Source organism: Chionomys nivalis, chromosome 2 (assembly GCF_950005125.1).
Source record: "Chionomys nivalis chromosome 2, mChiNiv1.1, whole genome shotgun sequence".
NCBI classification, from domain to species: Eukaryota; Metazoa; Chordata; class Mammalia; order Rodentia; family Cricetidae; genus Chionomys; species Chionomys nivalis.
Genome location: NC_080087.1, coordinates 56,262,839 through 56,286,046, shown reverse-complemented (window position 1 = coordinate 56,286,046; position 23,208 = coordinate 56,262,839). Strand labels below are relative to the sequence as shown.

General features: G+C 43.8%; 2 protein-coding genes across 6 annotated transcripts in view; one reads left to right on the top strand and one right to left on the bottom strand.

Moving 5' to 3' along the window:
• Nucleotides 1-15,625, bottom strand: part of Ak9 (adenylate kinase 9) — a 113,864-nt gene extending 98,239 nt beyond the window's left edge. For all 4 annotated transcript variants that reach the window (XR_009056692.1, XM_057762675.1, XM_057762672.1 and 1 more), the window contains exons 1-6: nucleotides 15,508-15,625; nucleotides 13,846-13,909; nucleotides 11,879-11,931; nucleotides 11,687-11,783; nucleotides 7,837-7,949; nucleotides 212-397 (exon numbers count right to left, since the gene is read on the bottom strand). Coding sequence is in view for 3 of the 4 variants with exons in the window: in XM_057762675.1 (XP_057618658.1) it covers nucleotides 212-397; nucleotides 7,837-7,949; nucleotides 11,687-11,783; nucleotides 11,879-11,931; nucleotides 13,846-13,909; nucleotides 15,508-15,624 (630 nt within the window). In the remaining variant the exon portion in view is untranslated. The remainder of the gene's footprint in view (nucleotides 1-211; nucleotides 398-7,836; nucleotides 7,950-11,686; nucleotides 11,784-11,878; nucleotides 11,932-13,845; nucleotides 13,910-15,507) is intronic.
• Nucleotides 15,626-22,459: 6,834 nt separating this feature from the next.
• The window catches only part of Fig4 (FIG4 phosphoinositide 5-phosphatase), a 119,561-nt gene continuing 118,812 nt past the window's right edge, over nucleotides 22,460-23,208 (top strand). For both annotated transcript variants that reach the window (XM_057761485.1, XM_057761487.1), the window contains exon 1: nucleotides 22,460-22,709. In XM_057761485.1, the coding sequence (XP_057617468.1) occupies nucleotides 22,644-22,709 (66 nt within the window). In that variant the 5' untranslated portion in view covers nucleotides 22,460-22,643. The remainder of the gene's footprint in view (nucleotides 22,710-23,208) is intronic.

The following is a 23,208-nucleotide window of genomic DNA, read 5'->3' as shown; positions in this document are numbered from 1 at the left end:
ATGTCAAAACAAAATCCGTTGTTCTGTGTAATCAATATGTACTAATTTTAATGATGGATGTATTTTAAAGTTCAAATAGTTCTGAAAACATGAGGTATTTTTATCCATCTCCGCCAGACTCTAAAAATATAAAAACCTTAATTTTCTCTGGCACCTGCCATTCCCCTGGCTGTCACTTAATCACGTGGTAATGACCACCCTGAGACATTACCTCCTCCTCTTCTTGTTCTTCTTCCTCTTCTTCCTCTTCAGCTTTTCCGTCTTTGGGAGGTTCCTTCTTCCGTCTCCTGCGACCCTCGATGATTTCGGGGTCCCACTGGTCTCTGTTGTATATGTACCCCGTGGAACTGTGCTGCCTTTGCCCAGAGACTCTCTGGCATAAGTCATAATCACCACACTGCGGAAACAATGTAATTAAATCAGTTCATTCTCTAGGAAGGCAGCCTCACGCGAGGCCATCGTAGAGAGGTAGGTGGAATAATTATCCTTTAATGAGATACTACTGTACCTTTGCTTCTCAGGAAGTCTCACCTCATAGTGTAGTCTCTTATAGAACCTCAGACATGAAGCTTCAAGAGTCTGTCTATTTTTCTGAATTGCTCAGACATGTGTAACTTTGCTTTTTCTTCTTTCTATCATTGTTTCTTTTTTTAAAAAAATGTTTTTATTATTATATTTTATGTGTGAGGGTGTTTTGCCCTAAGGTATGTCTGTTTCCCATGTATGTGCCTGGTACCCCTGAAGGCCAGAAGAGGTCATCAGATCCCCTGTAACTGGAGTTACAGAGGTTGTGAGTCACCTTATGAATGCTGGGAGTTGAACCTGAGTCCTCTGAAAGAGCAGCTGGTGCTCTTAACCACTGAAGCATCTCTCCAACACCTCTCTTTCCCAGACATGATTTCTCTAACACTTTGGGCTTCGCTCCTCTTTGAATAAACTTCAGCTTTGCTTGAATTTAAATTTTTTAAATAAGCTTTTATTTCTTGTTTCATATTATCCACCAGATAAATTTAAAATTTTCTGCCAGGTGGTGGTGCACGCCTTTAATCCCAGCACTTGGGTGGCAGAGACAGGCGGATCTCTGTGAGTTTGAGGCCAGCCTGGTCTACAGAGCGAGTGCCAGGACAGGCTCCAAAGCTACAGAGAAACCCTGTCTCGAAAAACAAAACAAAAACAAAAGCAACAACTAATTTTAAATTTTCCTGAAATTTGAGCAAATACAATACTGTGGTGGAATTTTGCATTAAATTCTAGTACAAGGCAAACTTCAGTATATGATTTACATGTCTGGTCAACAGGCTTGTTTGTCTGAAATTAATATATATGAAATTATCAGACATTTTAAGTAGTAGAGAGCTAGCAAAATAGTGAAGGTAATAAAAAAAGAACAGAAAATCAGTTTAATCTGCAAAGTTTTACAGAATTTTATTATGTTAGCTCAAAGAGGCTAAAATGAAGGGAAATGAAGAAGAAAGTCTTGTGTCTTCTGCTAATGCATATGTGTGTGCATGTATGTATGTCATATGTGTGTGCGTGTATGTATGTCATACTGTGTGCATGTATGTGTGTCATACGTGTGTGCATGTACGTAACGTGTGTGTGCATGTATGTATGTCATATGTATGCATGTATGCATGTCATATGTGTGTGCGTGTATGTATGTCATACGTGTGTGTGCATGTATGTGTGTGCCATATTCATTGTCACTTTATGGACAGATATTTCATAAGATTCAAAAATGGCAGCTGTAAGATCATGTTATCCAGCCTTTAAATTCTGCAAATGGAGTAAACTTACTCCTCATGGTAACCAAAACCCAAACTAAAGTGTACAGGTAACTTCCATCTTTCACGATGCTTTCATGTGTATGAATTCTCTCAGTTCACAAGGCACCCCCAAAGGGAAGTAATCTGATACCTTGCAGATCAGGGAAATACGGCCAGGCTAAAAGCATCGCAGCATCACATGGTCTTCCCATCCATCCTTGAGTTCTCTGTGTGCTCTATAGCTCCTGATGCAGTGACACTGCAGATCCTGCTCTGAATGCTTTGTATGATTTAAAAAAATCTACATGAAGGGGCGGAGAATTGCTCAGTGGGTTAAACTGCTTGCTGAGCAAGCCTGGTGACCTGAGTTCAGTTGCTGGAAGCCGTGAACAAAACTGGATGCACAGAGCTGTTGTGAAGAAACCGGGTTCCTGAGCCCAGGGTTCTATGATTCCTCAGTTGGCCCTCTTGAGGACTGGAGGGAAGATGGAGAGAACCTGACTGAGTCACAAGCACCATATGTTATGGTGAAACACTGCAGGTCTCTGAGTGGTGACAGTGGGCAGCAGGCACGAGACTATGGCAGACCACGAAGGCAGCAGGTCCCAGGCAGGGAGCTGCATGGCAGGTGAGAGAAAAAGGCTTATTAGGCATGCCATGAAGAGAAAGTGGGTATTTATTTAGTGGGTTATGGAAAGGAAAGGGAAAGGGGAAAGCAGAGAAAGGAGACAAGCAGAGAGAGAGAAAGAGAAACAGAGAGACAGAGAGAGAGAGGAGGGGGGAAGGGGAGAAGTTAGGAGAAGGGAGAGAGGCAGAAGCTGCCTCTTTGGGAGAGAGACAGAAAGGAAGGAACTCAGGCTGGAAAGGGAGCAAAGATCTGCTTGCCTCAGCAGTGGATGGAGGGGGGAGGGAGTGGGTGGGGGCTTCTCTCTTAAAGGGACAGGACAGACCAGTACAGTTTGGAAGCTTGAGGATCACTTGGAAGACCATGCAGCCTAAAAGCTGGATGCTACTCCTACAGTTTCTGATCCTTAGCTCAAGAATTTGCATTTGAACAAGCATCAGGTCACTGGTACCATTTTCTGAGAACCTGTTCTAGTTGCCTGTTGACCATAAGTGTTCCCTGTGGTACAGATTCCTTTAAAAAGTATCATGGAAGCCATACACATTTTGTGTCAGAAAATACACATACACACATTTTTTTGCATATGATTAAAAGAGATTTATGGATGTTCTGAGCATCATGGGTCCCAGGCTGGAAACTTCTAGGCATTAGAAGTCACAGGCTTTTTTTCAGCTAACCCCAAACGATTGAGAAGCTTGTGTTGCCCTGGGCTGTATTTATTACTGGGGCAAAGGAACAGTTAAGAACTTCCTTCCCTCTGTGGAGCCTTCTCTTTTATGACGTCTATAGAACAATTTTCTTATCTGACCTGGGAGACTTATTCTTCCTGAGGAATGGCTTTTCTCTTGACTAATAACTAATCACAATTCCCCTTCTGCTACTTCAGATTAGTATGCATCTTAATTGTCAAATTAAATTACCTGGGAAGGATTATCAAGCTAGAATTACCTGGGAAAACAGACCTGTGAACTGCCTAGATCAAACTGGCCTCTGGGCATGTTAGTGAAGGACAGTCCTGATTGCTCTAATTGATGGGGAAAAGGGACAACCCAGCCTGAAATTAGCTGCCTCCCACCCCCAGCTTTCAGTCCTTAACCACAGAAGGGAGCAGGACATTATCTGAACAGTAGACATGCCCACATTTGTTTGTCTCCACTCTTGACTGGAAGTGGGACACCTAGGTATTTCAGTTCTGGCTGCCTTGACTTCCCATGAGCAAAAAATGCCTCAGGGAAGAAAGGGTTTGGCTTACATTTTCCAGGAAACAGTCCATTACCCAACCAAAGAAAGTCAGGACAAAAACATAGAGCAGAAACTAGGAGGAAGTTGTGGATTGGCCTGTTTTCTGATTCAGAACTCAGCAGGTATTTTTATAGAGACCAGAACTGAAAGACCTGGATAAATCCAGGCCCCTCTAGCAGGAAAAATAGAGCCAAAAATCTAGGTTCAGTGACTCTGTTTCAGGAACTAGCTGAAGATAAAGTTAGATTATAATCTTGAGAAACAGGGAGTTGCCCCCTTGTGATCATCACTGGTATTTTCGGAATTTTCTATGACGCCCTCCCTACCCCCTTTGGATTACTGGGTTGTGGTTTCTTCCCTTAAAAAACCCCTTCTCCCAGTTACTCAAGGTTGTTCTCCTCCCTTGCGTGGGTTATGAGTCTCGGCCCCAGTGCACTGGTTCCTGTCCTGTCAATAAACCTCCTGTGATTACAGCAAGGACAGTCTCTCGTGAGTTCCTGGGGGGTCGTGTTATCCCGAGACTTGAGTGAGAGTCTCCCCGATCCTGAGGTCTTTCAGAACCACTGCTCAGGGGATGGCACTACCCACTGTGGGCTGGAACTGCTTGCATCAGTTATGCCCCACACACAGGCTCACAGGCTGGTCTGAGATGGACAAATTCCTCAACTGAGAGTCCTGTTTCCACTTCTCAGGAAACTCTATTTTGTGCCAAGCTGGAAATAAAAACCAAGCAGCAGAGGCCTTACCTAGAATTGAAAAAAAAAAGTTTTCTCCCTGGCTTTTGTCAGGGTATTTTGTCAAAACAGGAATGAAATCAGGAAAATTAGAGCCAAATTCATCACTCTAATGTAGTAAGCACTTGGGGCCTTTGGCCTGTGTGCTCTCTTTTTACCAGTTCAGTTTCTTATATAATCTGTACTTTACTTCCTTGGACATTATGTTTGGTTTTAGTTAATGAAGCTTCTTTTTCTGTAGCAAATGTTCTTATGTTTCTCATTCTCGAGTTTGATTGGATTTTTTTTTTGTCTTATTACATAGTCTAGGCCTAAATTCAAACTGCTGATTCTTCTGCATCCATCACTACATCTAGCCTGCATCACCACATCTGGCTGCATCACCACACCTGGCCTGCATCACCCCAGCTGCCCTGCATCACCACACCTGGCCTGCATCACCACAGCTGCCCTGCATCACCACACCTAACCCTGCATCACCACACCTAACCCTGCATCACCCCAGCTGCCCTGCATCACCCCAGCTGCCCTGCATCACCACACCTGGCCTGCATCACCCCAGCTGCCCTGCATCACCACACCTGGCCTGCATCACCACAGCTGCCCTGCATCACCACACCTGACACTGCATCACCACAGCTGCCCTGCATCACCACACCTAACCCTGCATCACCACACCTAACCCTGCATCACCCCAGCTGCCCTGCATCACCCCAGCTGCCCTGCATCACCACACCTGGCCTGCATCACCCCAGCTGCCCTGCATCACCACACCTGGCCTGCATCACCACAGCTGCCCTGCATCACCACACCTGACACTGCATCACCACAGCTGCCCTGCATCATCACACCTGGCCTGCTCAGGATTTTGGTTCACTCCTGCCTGTTAGTATTGGCAGGGCTACAGAAGACAACATGCTCAACATTAGAAGGCTTTCTCTCCCATAGCTGACCCTGACACATCCTTGAGTCTCAACATCAGAGCTGAGAACCAAATCTATTTTGAGCCATCATAAACTGTCATGGGCCATGAGAAACAGGTGGCAGCTAGTGTTCAGATGTCAACCCACCAGAGGTGTGGTTATCTCATGGAGGACTAAGCCTGTCCAGACAAGGTCTGCAGCACCACCGACTCTGAAAGCTGTTGCTCACTTTTGCTGAAGCAGCTTGGTGTCTCCCCAATACTTGCATTGTAATGTGTAATCTCATGTGATGTGTATATGTAATCCCATGATTGCATCTCAATCTTACGGGCACATATATCTGTGGGTAGTCACATAGATGACTTTTCATTTAGCTATGTAGTTCTGATATACAGAATATATACTGAGACTTGCTTCATAACTAGATCTATTTGTCCCACCAGGACTGTGGACACTGAAAAATCTGCCTTGTTCTTTTGCTTACTGGATGGCTTCCCCCACCCCATGAGGCCTCCGGTGAGAGGATTCAGTCATGTAGCCAGAAACTTTGGTTCCCACAGCCATATCTCTGTTCTGTTCCCTGAGATATATTAGAGGTCACCTCCCTGCAATTGTTTTCCATTTGGCAGGACATGCAGTCAGGAAAGGAGTCTTTTATATAGATCACATTTAGGACCTTCAAAGATAAAGGGACTCCCAAGCTCAGGAAATTGCCTTTGTTCTGCGTGCGTATCTAAACTGGAAACTTTACAGAACAGGAGGAGAACAGCAGGAGAGGAATAAAGAAACTGATGCAGAAAAGTATGTAGTGGGGAGTTCACTGCACCCTCAGATCCTTCTGGGTCCTGCGCTGCTGTGAGTCTTCTTCTGAACCCTGAGGGGACACTGAGGCTGGCACTCTTAGGTCCCCAATAATAAACACCAAAGCTTGCCCTCCATCTTCACAAAACAAGTAGACGGTGTCATATCAAATTCTGATCACAAACCCATGAAGCAGCTGTTGCCATCTTTGTAAAGAGGAAATAGAGGCATCTAGACAGTCTGTCAAATTCCAGTAGAAGATAAAGAGGAGAATTGGAAATACAATCCAGCCCTGACTTGATCAATGCCATACAGTGTGCCTCAACACTATACATAGGAGGCATTTGCCTGCTCTTTTATTTAATTGCTAAAGTTATTAGAAGTGATTAGGTGTCATGTGGTGTACCAGGTGGTGCATATATGAGAGGGTCATGATTACATCCTCACGTAGGGGTTGTGAAGGATATACGGAGAGGTGAGGAATGTTAGAGAAGAGAGAAACAGGGAAGGCTCCCAGAGAAGTAATAAACAACTCACTGGTGAGGGTGTGTATGTGTGTCTGTCTGTCTGTGTGGTGGCAGTGAGGGAAAGGCTGCCAGGGCGAGTTCTGATGAGATGACGCCCACACTGCCTTACAAAAGTTAACTATGACGACGTCTGCTGCTGGTGGACAGAGCTTCAGGAGCAGAAGCCCAGAAGTGCGATACATAAATGACTGTTCCATAACTACCCAGAAAGCCTGGGCTGGAGACATGACTTAGTGCTTAAGGGCATGCACTGCTTGTGCAGAGGACCCAAGTTCAAGTCCCAGCACCCACATCAGGTGGCTCACAACAGCCTGTAACTCCAGCCTTGGGGACTTGGGGGATCCGATGCCCCCTTCTGGCCTTCTTAAGCATCTGACTCACATGTACAAGCCTACACACAGACACACTATTAAAAGTAAAATAAATTTTAAGTGTGAAAGCATTCCTTGAACTCAAGTTCTCTGAAAAGAAAAGATTTGCTATTTCAGTAAACAACTAATATCTTTACCTAGTATGAGAGGTCCTTCTGTCTATGTGTGGATTTTATTGGTTAATGAATAAAGAAAACTGGCTTGGCCTATAGCATGGGAGGAGGAAGGCAGAGTTAGAGAGAAGCCATTGAGCTGACAGAGACAGACGTGCTGAAACTTTGCTGGCAGGCCGTGACCTCATGGTTGATGTAGGTGGGCCTTCTGTCTATGTATTACTTTCATTGGTTAATAAAGAGACTTCCTTGGCTTTTTGATAGGGCAGAAAATTAGGTGGGTGGAGTAGACAGAACAGAATACTGGGAAGAAGGCAATGGGTCAATCGCCATGAAGCTCTGGCCCAAGATGGACGTGGGTTAGAATCTTCCTGGTAAGCCACCACCTCGTGGTGCTACACACATTAAGAGAAATGGGTTAATCAAGATGTGAGAATTAACCAGTAAGAGGTTAGAGCTAATGGGCCAGGCAGTGTTTAAATGAATACAATTTGTGTGTTGTTATTATGGGTGTAAAGCTAGCCGTGCGGGAGCCGGGCTGGAAAGCAGCCCGCCATTCCTTCTACACATGGTGATGCACAGATTACTTGAAATGGGTTAAATTAAGATGTAAGAGTTAGCCAATAAGAAGTTAGAGCTAATGGGCCAAGTATTGTTTTAATTAATATAGTTTCTGTGTCGTTATTTTGGTTCTGGGCAGCCAGGACAAACAAGTGGCCTCCTTTAACACTTACCTTAATATTGATTATAACATCTGGTTGCAATTCTAAATTTTTAACAAATTCCAGTTGCTTCAAAGTGGTCGCAGTATCCTGTGCTAGTGATGGCATTTCAGTGATGATGTAACCTGTAAAATATGTAACAATTGATAATATCACTGAGAGCACAGCTTTATTATAATTTATAAAATATTAAAATATTAACAACTAAGTAAAATTTATAAAATTATCTGTTGTGAATTTTAAGTTATTACCACATGAAGTGTAGCTATGAATGATTCTCTTCTGATTAGAAAGAAATCACCATCTGGGAGGAGGAAACATCTTTAGAAATTCTAAGTCAGGGACAGGCAAGATGGAGCAGGGGGTAAAGGTCTTTGTCACAAAGCCCAATGACCTAAACTCATTCCCCAGGGTTCATAGGCTGGAAGAAGAGCACCAACTCCCTCAAGGTGTTCTTTGACCTCCACATGCACACCATAGTGTGCATATGTCCCCCTTAACTGTAACAGTAAGTAAATAGATGTTTTAAGTTCTTTAAAAATCTAAGTCAGTTTGATTTAGATGAGACACTTATGGAAAGAAACCCAAGGCTAATACTTTTAACTCAAGTAGAAACAGTTATATGACTCTTTTTATATGACCTATTATTTTCATCTTTAGATTAGTTTTTCATAACATAGTAGGACACATAGTACAATATCTATGTAGTTATAGAGAGTGATGAAAACCTGTGTACCCTTTGTACATAAGAAACAGAACACAGTGATGTGGGAGTCCCCTCTGTGTGTTGCTTTTCTTGGTTAATGAATAAAGAAACTGCCTTGTCCTGTTGATAGGGTAGAACTTAGGTAGGTGAGGAAGACAGAACTGAATGCTGGGAGGAAGAAGGGTAGAGTCAGAGCGAGACATCATGGAGCCGCTTCTAGAGTCAGACATGCCGAATATTTGCTGGTAAGCCACTGCCACATGGCGATATACAGATTAATAGAAATGAGCTAAATTAAGATGTAAAAGTTAGTCAATAAGAAGTTAGAGATAATGGTCCAAGCAGTGATTTAATTAATACTGTTTTCTGTGTGGTTATTTTGGGGCTAAGCTAGCTGGCCCTCCTCCTACAATACATTATGGTTGGGGCTTTAGAACACTCATTGACTTGCAATCCCACACAGAAAGGGAAATCTCACTGCAATGAATCTTGAGTACCACTATCATGTTGTTTCCCCAGGGAGTCTTGGGTAACACCATCATGTTGTTTCTCCAGGGAGTCTTGGGTACCACCATCATGTTGTTTCCCCAGGGAGTCTTGGGTAACACCATCATGTTGTTTCCCCAGGGAGTCTTGGGTACCACCATCATGTTGTTCCCTCAATACACTTTTAAATTATGTCACTTGCTTACCCAAGAAACTTTTCTCTCATTACTAAAATATGTATCAATTCCTCAGCTAGAAATGAAAGAACTTAAATATATTTTTCTGCTATTTTAATGTTTTTCCCCTTTGAGGAACAATTGTAAGCTATGTTTCAGCCTGAGAATTTAGCAAAAAAAAGTAAATAAAGTGAGATAGATACTTAGAAAATGAATGATACTATCTGTTGCTTCTTTCCTGTTTTCTTTGATATAGTTTTTAGTACAGCATACTTTATTTTTAATTCTTTTTGTTTGTTTGTTTGTTTGTTTTCTGAGACAGGGTTTCTCTGTGGCTTTGGAACTTGTTCTGGAACTAGCTCTTGTAGACCAGGCTGACCTTGAACTCACAGGGATCCACCTGCCTCTGCCTCCTGAGTGCTGGGATTAAAGGTGTGTGCCACAAACAAGTGGCTCCTTTCTCCTACAAATTAGTGCCCACATGGCCAACCAAATCCGTGTAAGACCTAAAAATGCTTAAAAAGAAACTCAAGACACATAAAAATAAAGTTTAACCACATTTTCCCCCACTGGTGGCATGCTGCAGCTCCCTTAAGGAAGCTTTTCCTGATTCATTGGTAGCATTAAAAAAAGACACACCTTTTTAAAAAGACAGCTTCCTGGGCTGTGCTGCCAGCACAAACTCAGGCTATAGAGCTTTTCAATGTCATTTGTGGGTCCGGGTGTTTGTGTGCCCACTCGGGGTTGGGAGGAAAGTAGCTGAGACTATGCCCTTGGCTTGGAGCTCCCCACCTAGGCAGGCAGCAGAATCGGGACTATGCCCTTGGCTTGGAGCTCCCCACCTAGGCAGGCAGCAGAATCGGGTCTACTGGGCACTCACAGGCAAGAGAGCATGGCGGATTCCTGCTGCCGTACACAGGCTGCCATATACAGAGATATTTCCAGGCTCCGCAGTGCCCTGCATGGCAGATTTAGCTATTACTCAGATGAAAAGGGTTTATGTGCTGCGTGCTCATTCTAGAGTGCATGCGCAGCTCCTATCAGACCTGGCCGTAATGGTACAACGTGGAGAGAGGCGGACCCAGCATCCAGTGCAGCAGCAACCAAGCCGCTTACCATTTTAAAAGCTCTTCAAGACAGTAAAGAATTACAGATAACACAATAAGAACAGATTCAGACATAAAAAAAAAAAACTCTAAATGGACCACAGTGTTGGATAAATGTACATAGGCTTGGAAAAGAGACGAAAAAGAGTATAGAGAGTTGGAAAAGAGGTAAATCATTTTTTAAAAAGTCTTTAAAGAGACAAAGTACAGACAGTCATAAATTAAAAGAAGTAAAAAAATAAGCCACATAAAAATCAAATATACACAGAGAATCTGGAGTATGTATATTATTGTGCTTTCTTTGAGTTTTTTGACTGTGAAGGAGCTAAGTACAGAGAAACATTTCATTGTATGGGCTGCTAAAGTAAACCATCTTGTACATTCTAAAGGCATCTTGACTCCAAAATTTGAGTCCAAGGATATGTTGCTTTAAAAAAGAGGTTCTTCTTTTGTTTCCACAAAAGATGAAAACCTGAGGATTGCTTCCAGACCAATATGGTTTGATGAAACAAGACCCCCTAAAAGGTTGCTGTAAGCACCCCCACAAAAAATACTTCACCCAACAAACAGCAAAAAAAGTTTAGAGAAAAATAACTATGCCCATATTCCCAAATATTGTTTATACTTGTTTGTTTATATTTAAAGGGGGATATGCTATAGTGATAAATAATTTGCTTTAGTATGGATCTTGGTTTATTGATACAAATTTAAGAGGGATTGACTGCTGACAAACACTACAATAACAGGGTGGAGAGGAGAGCAGACAGGAGAAGCCAGAGGTGGTGGGTGCAAGAAGACCAGTGTACCTTTTTGATGCTTTGATTCATCAGATAGTAGAGTTGGGGTTGGTGGCACACTCCTCCCTGCACTCCGGAGGCAGAGGGAGGCAGATTTATGTGTGTTTGAGGCCAGCCTGGTCTATAGAGTGAGTTCCAGCACAGCCAGAGCTGTTACACAGAGAAACCCTGTATTGGAAAAAAAAAGCAAAAGTTGACACTGGAGAATTAAAGACAAAGAAGCACTTGAATCTATCTTAGACACTCAGCTCAGAAAAAACAAAAACAAAAACAAAAAAACAAAAGCCGGGCGTTGGTGGAGCACGCCTTTAATCCCAGCACTCGGGAGGCAGAGGCAGGCGGATCTCTGTGAGTTCGAGACCAGCCTGGTCTATAAGAGCTAGTTCCAGGACAGGCTCCAAAACCACAAAGAAACCCTGTCTCGAAAAACCAAAAAAAAAAAAAAAAAAAAAAAAAAAAAAAGATTCCTGGGCCAAAGCAAAAGAGGAATCCAGGAAACTACTGTTGGTGCTTCCCTGCAGACGCTCGCATGCATACACGCATGTACGCACGCATACAGGCACGCATGCACACACGCACACAGGCCCATACCAAAGTGAGAGACTTCCGGAGACTTGAGCTTCTCCAGGATCAGCCTCGTGACGAGCTCGTCTGGGATGCTGTGACCGCTCACCAGCAGCGACTGCAGCTAGAAGAAGCACAGACGCTGTGCGTTACTGCACACTCTCTGGGACTCACAGTTTCTGGCTCATTGTCGTAACTTGGAAATGTAGATTTGCTCACCATAGTTCCCGTTTCAGTCTCAGTGGCAATGTGTTCCTCCAAAACCGATAAAGCTGAAACGCGAGGGCAACATGTGAGTGCAAGTGAATATTCAGACTGCTAAACTAAAAAACATTTTAGAAATGTTTGCTAACTGGTGGCTACACTACTTGAGAATTTGCAGAGCATCTTTATACATGTTAGATCGGTTAAGGTTGGCTAAAGTAGAGGTGAAGGACTGTTCTGCGGGGAGCTTGTCTTGGCCACTCCACCAGGTTAAAATCTGAGTGGAGTAACTCTCTATGGACCGCTGTGCCTTGGATGACTGTGCCCCGTGGGGGAGGGGCAGTAGACAGTAGGAGGACGGAATGGGGCGGTGTGTGTGATTGGCCCCATGCCATGCGGAAGTGCACAGCAGCACTATCAGTCTAGATCCTTTCAGTGCCATGGTCTCATTAATGTCTATGCTGATCATACAGAAGGAAAGAACGCATCGGGAAATGTGAAAATGGATAACCCCAATTCAAAGAGGAACCCTGAGAATTCTAGTAAATATGTCATTCTCTGATGGAAGACAACCTGGTGGGAATAGGAGGAGCTTGACTTAGGCGGAGACTTGAGTTGAATTGTGGCACCAGTCATTAGGAATTTATAGATGCCTTGATGTTCTTTAAGACTCCCTAAGCTTCTTTATTAAAAAAAAAAAAAAATCCAGCAACAACAAAAAACGGGCTGGAGAGGTGGCTCAGTGGCTAAGGAGAGGACCCACATGGAGGCCCAGTACCTTCTGTAACTCCAGCTCCAGAGCACCTAAGACCTCTTCTGGCTTCCGTGGACACAAGGAACACATGTGGTACATATTCATATACGAGGAAACAACACTCATACACATAAAACAGGAGTAAATCTTTTTTAAGACGAAGAAACTTTCCAAGATCTATGGAGTGTGTTCTGTTACTGATTGTTCTCCACACACATAGGAAAACTGTGGCACCCCCGTTTCACTAATGGTCTACGGGATGCCCATTCTATGACCTCCTTGCCAACTATGATTACAGTTAGGGCAGTGATTTTAATGCTTCACCACCAACTTGTCAGACAAATATGAATCAGTGTTAATTTTTAATAATATGAGATGAAACTTTTCTTCTATTCCTTGGGTTCAGTTCTACTTTCCTGAGTATTGTGTGTGTACACGTGTGTGCACTGTGTGTATGCACATGTGCATATGGATGGGTGTGTGTACACATGTGCACAGGTCAGCAGTCGTCCACCTTGGGCTTTGAGACAGGGTCTCACTGGGGTCTGGGGCTCAACAGTCCCTTAGACTATGCTGGCTGGCCAGTGAGCTCCGGCCATCCTCCTGTCGCTTCTTGCCCAGCACAGGACTGCAAGCATTTGCCACATTACATGGCTTTTGTTTACATGGGTGCTGGGCAGCAAACTCAGGTCCCATGCTTATGTGGCAAGCATGCCACTGACTGAACCAACTCCCCAGTCCCTCTGTTTATGAATTTCTTATTCATCCTTTTTTTTTTTTTAACTTTTCTATTAGGAAGTGGATAGCTTTACTGGTTAGAAAGATGTGTGTGTGTGTGTGTGTGTGTGTGTTTGTGTGTATGAACCAACCTGTTGACTTACATATTTCAAAGAACGTAAAGAAATTTATGAGTAAAAAATACACTTTTTCCAATGGAGTAATAAAGTTCTGGGAAATGCTCTGAAAACCATCTCTAAGAACATGCTCACGCACACATATAAACAATTCCGATGGAAATAAAGGAGGAAGGACTGAGTCAAAGGCATTTGATGGACACGGCTGGAGTGATGCTATTAGAGGGTTGATGGTCAGCAGGTAGAGATGTGTGCGATGAAGGGAATGTGATAAAACATTAATTATGGACTCTAAGATTGGAATTCATTATGTAGTCTATATCGTGAATCTGTGAAATTATTCATACTAAATACAGGAAAAAAATTAAATTTACCTTCAACACGAATACATTTCCAAGCTTGTGCTATATTACGGGCTAATGTTGTCTTCCCAGACCCCTTGAAAAGAGAAATGGTATTAAAACCCAGCAAAACCTTTATTTCACGGTGAAACAGAGGCACCAATACAGAGAATCCCACTGATGTTTATTGTTACATAAATGTTTATCCTATAAAATAAAGAGGGCCCTATATATTTAGAACTTCATTTTCTCCACTAGTTCTTATATATCCCACATATGCTGAGCTTAGCTAAATACATTATTATTGAAGGAAATTAGGAAGCTATATAAATCAGGACAATACATCATCAAGATATTACAAAAAATTGTAATTTTAATTATGAAATATATTGAGATTTGTCATTTTCTTCATAAAGAAAAGGAAAGTTTTGGTGACTTCCACTGAATAATTTTATTTCCTCTTTTTTTTTCCTAAATATATTGTGGCTATGTGAGTGAGAACCTGGCCACCGAACAATATCATCAGCCCTGTGCTTCCTTCTTATTTTGAGATGGAACCTCAGTAAGTTGCCTAGGCTGGTCGTGAACTCACTCTGCAGTCAGAGCAGAGCCTAAGGTTGTGATCCTCCTGCCTCAGCCTCGTAAACTGCTGTGACTGCAGCGTCAGCTCACACAGCAGTGTTGAAGAGCAGATAAACCTCTTAGCTGACTGTTTGGAGAGCATCCTGTTTCAAAGTTACAAGCTCATTCCTGTGAAGTGATACTTGCCTCTGGTTGTCCTCAGGGATGACATTGAGAACCATAGTTTTAGAAACATGGTTTCTAATAAAAATTGTTGGAAATGTTTCTTGGATATCTGTCCTATGGTTTCTATCAAAAATGAAACCAAAGACGGGCTCTCCTTTGGCCTTGGCTGTTTTGGAGGTTCTCTAACTGACTAGCCCAGTCTTCTAGCTGCCGATTGGCTCAGTGGCCGAAGGCAAAGCTTACCCTGAGGTCCTTCCCCCAGCAGCAGAGAAGTGAGCAATTTTATAACAGCGCCTTCTGGGTTCTTCCCATTTGGCAGGAAGACAATAGCTGGTTCTCTAATACACTACAGGCCCATTTGCCCTCGGGCTGGAGAAATGATTCTCAGCAACCATCATGTAATGAGGTCTGGTGCCCTCTTGAGGAAGAGACCTGGTTAGTTGTCCTCTTCAACTTAGACCATGAAACCCAATATAGACAAGGTCAACAGCCCATACATGGGCTGCCATGCGTGCTTCAGCCTGGCCAGGGCATACATTTCATCCGTTCCATTCCCATTTGCCCTCAGCACCTTTTGGGGTTCATAGACATCCCAGTTCATCTCCTATATCCGGAGAGCCTCATGGCTAATTTCCAAGCAGATCTTATATTCAAATCAAATCTGAAGTAACCTTAGATCACAGAGCAGCAACAATCACCACAGTACAGAGTTTTGTTAAGTTATATCCTTATACTATTAAAACCAACATCAGTGTAGCCTAGGTTTCTCTTCTAGTGATCAGCATAAGAACTCAAAATCAATATTCTATCAGAGTTGAAGTGATATTAAGAAAATCTATCAGACACTAAAAAAAATATGAACATACTATGTGATTTCCATTCTTGTATGGTAATATAAGACTGAGATTTTAAAATACAAATTACCAAATGTTAGAAGAGATAACTTACTGGTTTTCCAAATATAATAAAGCAAGTAGGTTTGGACAACAAATAGTTTCTCTCAGCTTCATCTTCATTAAAGATATCTGCAAAAGGACATTCTTCTGTCTTCTCTGCAGACGCCATAATAGAAAACACTACAAAACAGAAGAAGAACCGAAGGCGTACAGTCGATGGAGCAGGAAGATGGGGAAGAACTCCATGACGGTACTTAGCCCCGGAACCATTCCATAGCATTAAATGTCTGAGAGAGAAACAACATAACCAAAGCTGTTTAAAAGGAAGGTCAACACGTCCAACAATCAAATTGACAAAACATATATACATACACACACATACATGTTGCAATACTTGTTAAATTTCTACAAAGCTGACCTTTAAATCATTTTGGAAAGCGTTTGCTAGTGTAAGCTTTGAAGTAGAGTTCTGGGCACAGCCTTCTACTTTAAACTTGTTGTCTGTTACAGCACATTTTAAATTATGCAGCTTTTGTTGGAAGGAATTAGAAATAAACTGGGTCAGTGAGCTTTTGGATTTGTTTTTTTTTTTTTTTTTGGTCCAAAGATCTAATGTTCTTTTCAAGCAGTTGTAAATTATTTACATATTTGAACCTAAAAAATCCACCCATACAATGAATATATTATATAAGTAATAAAAATATCAAACTTTTTTCTTGACTACAAAGAAATTATTATGAATGTATTTAAAGTCCCAATTCTTGGGGCTGGAGAGATGGCTCAGAGGTTAAGAGCACTGGCTGCTCTTCCAGAGGTCCTGAGTTCAAATCCAAGCAACCACATGGTGGCTCACAACCATCTGTAATGAGATCTGGTGCCCTCTTCTGGCCTGCGGGCATACTTGGAGGCTGAACACTGTGTATAGAATAAATAAATAAATCTTAAAAAAAAATAAAGTCCCAATTCTTGAAAACTGAAAAAAAAACCAATATACTTCATCACATCAATGTAACCATAAAAATTTAAGCAGAAATAATAGAATGTTAAATTAATGCTATACTAATTAGCACTATTAAATTTTCTCATTTTTAAAGGTTTTTCATACAATATATTTTGAATGTTTCCCCTACCCCAACTCTTCCCAGATCCTTCTCACCTCCTTACTCCTCCAAGTTTATGTTTCTTTCTTTGTTTATTAATTTATTTTATGTTATGTTCATTGATATTTTGCCTGCATATATGTCTGTCGGTGTAGGCCACTTGTTCGTTCCTGGCTGCCCAGACCATAAAATCATCACCCAAAAGCTATATTATTTGGAATATTGTTTGGCCAATAGCTTAAGTGTATTTCTGGCTAACTCTTATATCTTAAATTAACCCATTTCCATTATTTTATATTTTACCATGAGATTTCGACTGGAGGCTTGCGTCTTTCTCCTGTGGCAGCTAGCTACATGGCTTCTCACTGACTGTGCCTTCTCTCTCTCTCTCTCTCTCTCTCTCTCTATATATATATATATATATATATATATATATATATATATATCTTCCAGCTTGGCTATATTCTGCTAACCCATTGGCCAAAAGCAGCTTCTTTATTAATCAATAAAAGCAACACATATACAGAAGGACTTCCCACACCGGATGTCTGTGTGAGGGTGTTGGATCCCCTGCAACTAATGTTACAGACAGTTGAGAACTGCCATGTGGGTACTGGGAATTGAACTTGGATCCCTGGAAGAACAGTCAATGCTCTTAACCACTGAGCCATCTCTCCAGCTCCTATTAAAGTAAATTTTAAAAAGAAGAGTAAGAGAAAATTTAAAGATGTAACTAACCAAAGTAAAACAAAATGTTTGAAATAAATTCTATCCGATCAGTTTGAAAAGGCAAATTTTGGCTGGCTAAATTTTTAAAATGAGGTTCTTTTCACAGACATTCTCCAGATGATAGGCAAGTCCTGCAGCCATATCAGTAACAGCTCTCTTCCCGTACCAATGTTTCCCTGGGGAAATGGGTGCATTATCCCAGTTACTGCCTAGAAATGATGTGTGCACTGAAGGCAGATGGTGTGGCGGGCACATAGACACATAGACCTTAGACAGACCATAGGGTAAGGGGATTTAGACCAGCTAGGAGTCTGCAGGCTTTTTTTTCTTTTTCCCAGGGCTCATGACTTGACAGTCAGGCAACAACAGTCTGAATTCATTGTTGGTAAGGATCCTAAAATCTTGGAAGAAACAGAAAGCCACAGTAACTGAGATGGAAATGCTGGACTTGCTTTGGCGAACTTTCAGAGGAAGGCATTAAAGGCTCCCAGAACTGGTTGGTAAGGTAAAGTTATTATGAGGCCAGAGCATTCATCAGTGTGCTGTGCTCCCCGAACAGCCATGGGACATTCCTTTCACCAAGGCCATAAGAAACTAACACATTTGGAGGCACAGTAAGGTGTTTCAGGGACTGAGGATCGTGGTGAGGCTGTCCTGCTCCTGGGTTCCTATGTGACACGGGGGACTTTGAAAGAGCGGAGGCCGTTTATAAACAAACATTGAAACTGGGGAACAGTCTCAGGATAACCTGATGCAAGACCCACAGTGATTAGCAGCGATGTTAGAAACCCGGCGGCTTTCCTAAAGCTGAGGTCAGGGAGCAGGCAGTGGAAAGTGTCGGTCGACACACTTGGAAAACATAAGGGGCTACTGAACCACACGGTGGTACATCAGCAGCCTCAGGCACAGTGAGTCCTGCTTCCAGCCCAGGAACTAACTTACTGAACGGGAGGCTAGGCGCCCTCAAGAACAGACTGAGTGACACTCCATAAGTATTTTTACTGGTGACGCCACAGTCCTTCTCTAAGAGAAACTTGTAAGCATCAACAGGAGAAATGTTATCTCTCAAGGACGGCTGGGTGGAGTGCTCCAATTGAGCAAGTGCTGCAGGAGTCCACTGAATGATAAGATGGAGGACAGCGATGGAGTCTAAGCAGGTCTGGAAGAGCAAACACAAGGATCACAAATAGGCAAAATGCAGGTCGGCTTCACTGGGAGCAGCTGACACAGAGATAAAGACATCATAGGAGAATCGTGGTCTATCAGTGCAAACTGCAAACATTTCGAGCTTTCAGTTCCACTTGTGGGGGGGCTCCGAAAAATAGTCATCGTGGGAAATCTTCCTGCAGGCGGAGTTTTGAGTAGAACTTATAATCCCTCAAGGTGGCTTGCACGAGAGCGGGAATACTGGAGAAGACTGTGACTGGACTTAGAAATGGTTTGGCAGATAGGTTTAAAGCGAGCTCTTCCCATCCCAGCTGCATTCTTGTGTGATCCCCTTCCTTTGAATGCAAGTGGGATGTGTGACTTGCTTCTTATGGTTATCTTATATCCTGTTTGCTCAGAAGGAAGCTGCTACGCAGGCGAGAGGACCACGTGACAAGGAAGGGTGTCTGACCCTCAGGAGTGGAGAGCACCAGTAGCCAACAGCTAAAGAGAACTGGAGCCTCGGTCCTACGACCAGAGGCGGATGTTCCTTATAATGGGATGGGTTCTTTCGTGGCCGTGTATCCAGCTAAAAGAGCATTACAGTCAACACCTGCTTGCAGAGGACCCCACTGATCTAGGCCAGAACCCCTGGCCATGGAAACTATGAGATAATAAGGGCTTTGAAATGTTAAATTTGGAGCATTTTTTATGCAGCATGGAAAACTAGTATCAGCAAGGATGAAACGTGTGGACCTTTCTATTCACAAACCATACATTTGTGAAGAGGGGCTGAGCAAACACGTAAGCAAGATCGTTACCCAGGAGATGCTAGCTGGTCTTCCCTTGGTCCTCTGAGTACTACAGGTTCCTAAATGGGAAGGAACACTTTGGGAGGGCAGGATAAAGTGACAGAGGCTACATGATTTAACAAGTCTCCTTCACATATTCACCACAAGAGATGGTCTACATCCCCATGGCTGAGATGAGACTAAGGCTTTAATGATGTAATCTCTTGGGGAGCCAGAACTCCCATCACTGGTGGTCTGGTTATATAGGATCTCTTCTCACTGTGAGGATCAAGTGACAGAGGAGAGGCAAATGGGTTTGCCCTCCCCATCCATAGTCAGCTGAGTTTGTCTCATTTGTCACCACAGATCTCACGTAATATTCTCTCAGATCAAAGGATCCTCTTCGCAGCAAAGCAGATATTGTAGGAAGTGCATAAGTGTGGGATCTACTGTCTCCACCAGATCCCAGCTCACCGAGAAGTAGCCGGTGTATCAGACAGGCATCTCAAAGGTCCAGGTACGGCACTGTTTAGCATTGTGTGGGACAGAGAGATCAACGTACTTCCAAAGATGAGAAAGATGCCCTGAGTCAAGTAACGGAAGAAGTGCTCCTTGTTCCCATCACTCCGCGACTGATTTGGGCCACCTCTCACAATTTCGGACTCTGGTGGAAGTGGACTGGCTGCGGTTTGTAGGAGAGCCCAGTCAAGGTTTCACAGAGTGGAAACTGCTGCCATCAACTGGCCATTTTTGGCTCCACAGCCTTGAAGGAGTCTGGCAGGTGGAGGGAGGTTTGGGATCATATAGTCGGGGCTGGGAAGGTAATCTTGATCTCTGGGGAATCTCTGACATGCATCTTCATGCTGAGACGCAGGAATGAAAGCTGGCTACCTACAGGACAAACAACTAGACCCGCATTAGTCCTGGCCCTAGAATGAACGGGAAAGAGGGAGACGATGAGTGATCAGCATGGACCCAGGGTCGACCTCAGCAGTGAATTCTGCTGCTGCTCCCATTAATTTCCTTTCTGCAAGTCCCTTTCTCTTAGAAATTGGAACTAGTCACTGCTTTCAAGGATCGGTGATGGGATGGTGTGACCACGATGCGGGGAGCGCGGGTGTGAGTGGTTCACAGGGTGGACGGTGTGACCACGATGTGGGGAGCACGGGTGTGAGTGGTTCACAGGGTGGACGGTGTGACCACGATGCGGGGAGCGCGGGGGTGAGTGGTTCACAGGGTGGGCGGTGTGACCACGATGCGGGGAGCACGGGTGTGAGTGGTTCACAGGGTGGACGGTGTGACCACGATGTTGCCTGCTCATCTGAGCTCAAACAAACAGGAAGTTCCAAGATACAGTGCTCTGCCATAGCAGGCTTCAACCAGTAATCGCTGGGAGTTGCCGAATAAATACGCTGCTCCTTTGCCCCCAAAAGGGAATAGTTCCAAGATATGCACTCCTCATTCCCTAGGGAATTTAGCTAAGCAAGAGGTTTGCTTGATAATATCCTCCCTTCCCAGTTTCTTTTTTTCCTTGCCACTTTTTCCTGGGATTGCCCCTTCTGTAAGCAGCTTGGTACTCTTTTATTTTTAATTGTCTTTTTCTTTCTGCTTCTAGACGATGCACACTAAGAAAGTCCTAAAGGGGAAGTGCTTAGCTGTAGTATAAAACAATAATTGAGAACAATATTTGAAAATCAGAATTGTTTATTTTTAAAAAGTGACTTTCCTAAACCAAAACACTGCAAATGTTTAGCTTACATTAGGAAGGGTTGATTTCCATTATGAAATGAAAAAGTTAAAAGATTCAATTCAAGATGGAGATAACTGGTTCCCTGGGGCTTGTTGGCTGAAGAACACCATTCAGATTGACCTCTGGCTTTTACATACACACACTCCTTTACACACACACACACTTTTACACACACACTTTTATACACATACACACACACACACACGTAAAATCCCAGAACTGGTATTACTGCCTTTTTTCTAGTTTCTCAATAAAAAGATGGATCAAACTCTGAAAGGAAGCTAATAATAAATACCCAAATACTTAAGAAATCCTGTAATGTCCCCATTCAGAATCCACAGCAAACTCTAGTATCACATTCAGCTATGTGTTTGCATAATAAATTTATTATCCTGTCAGCATGAGAACCCTCAAGCGGTTAATTCTGGGGTATAGAGGGGTCTCGGGGGGGGGACTTAGCACTTCCTCCCTAGGCTAGCTTAGCCACTACTATCTTACACTCTGTAGCAGGTGTTTGGCCTACATCTGCAAGATAAATAGTCGATGAAAAAAGAACCGGTTTTAAAAGTTGATTTATGGATAAATGGGGTCTAGTTTTGAAAGAAAAAAAAAACAACTGGTATGGGGGTCCCCGCAGAAAGTGGACTTCCCTGAAACTGATAACAAAATACACAAAATACATCCAGACAGTGGACAACGGTCCTCCCACCCCTGGGGAAAGGACTGCTTACCTGGCCCCTGTGGACCGGCCCGGCAGCAGCCACCTCCAGAGGCTCCAGGTATCTGTTGGGCGGTTGCCCTGGAAACCAGTGAGCGGCTTGCAGGGCCCTGGAGGGCGGGGCCTCTGGGGGTGGCGCTGTAATTCGGGTGAATACTTAAATGTTTGCTTTTGTGTTCATAATTAGAAAACACCCTTTCCCTCAAATGTGGAAGTGATGAGCAGAGCGAGTACATATATTGTCTGCTTACAGTCCACTTACGTCCAGAACAAAACAAGAGCCTTATGCTAAAGCTGAACGGCCCCCACAGCAGGGCGCTCCCCTAACACTGCGCCGTCTCTTTTAGAATTTACAGACGGTTTAGCCTCACACAGAAAATGTGCAAATACCAACGGCGCCACATAGAAGTGATCAGGAAAGATTCGTGGGCCACATGAACTTTACTGACTCTTACAGGAATAAAATAGGAGACAAAAGAGAGAAAAATCGCAGGCATTCAGGGAAGGACCACTTTGAGATAGGTTTCAGGAAACTACAGAGTAGACAGGAAGAAACAGACCAATTACAACACGGTGAAGCAATTGGAAAAAAGACTCCAGTCACCTGACCTCCTTTCTCTAAGAACCAAGAAAAAGCAGGTTTTTTTTTTTTTTGGAGGCTGACCTTAACAAAGATGGCGCCCTTAGCATCCGCCCTCAACAACGCCGTACCCCTGTTGTAACCCCGCCACTCGTGTATGGGCGGGGCTTAATGGGAGGTGTGACTCGGGGAATCCGGAAGCAGCCTGCATTCGCGGCTGTTAAAGCTTTAGCACTCCGGCTTTGCTTTTTCTCTGCGGGTCTGGTGAGCTGGTTCTGCAGTCTCCTCCCTCGGTCTCCGGGGACGGTCCGGCAGCTGTCACGACCCGGGCCGCGGCCTGGTGCCCTGTAGTGGGGCCGCCATTGGCTGGAGCCATGCCCACGGCCGCTGCCCCCATCATCAGCTCGGTCCAGAAACTGGTGCTCTATGAGACCAGAGCTGTGAGTATCTGCTGCGGCGGGACAGATCGGGCGGGAGGACCGCGCTGCTGGCGGTGGGTGAGGGGACGCTGTGGGATCGAAGGGCAGAGGCAGCACCCCGCATCTCCCCCTCCCCTCCCAGCTCCTCAGCTCGGTGGAAAACAGCCTGGGAGGGAGCTCGCCAGCCAGGGCCGTGCAGCCAGACACCGGTGGGTTTGCATGTCTGCCCTGCTTAGGAGCCTTGGCTGGAAGATGTTCATGCAGACAGGTGCTTGTGGCACACAGGAATGACGCACAACTTCTGAATGTGTTACTCGATGATTGTTTTCCACTTTCTCACAGTCTGCTAAAGTTCTTGAGTCCACTCCTCATAGTGAAGTCGTTTTGAGCTTTGCCTAGGTAGCTTCTATTTTGCATTCCATGATATATTGTCACTGCGTTTGGCGTTACTCTGTACTGTCTTGCTGAGATTTGGGGTTCTGTGTCATGGACAGTTAGGTTACTAGTTCTCTGGCTTGTA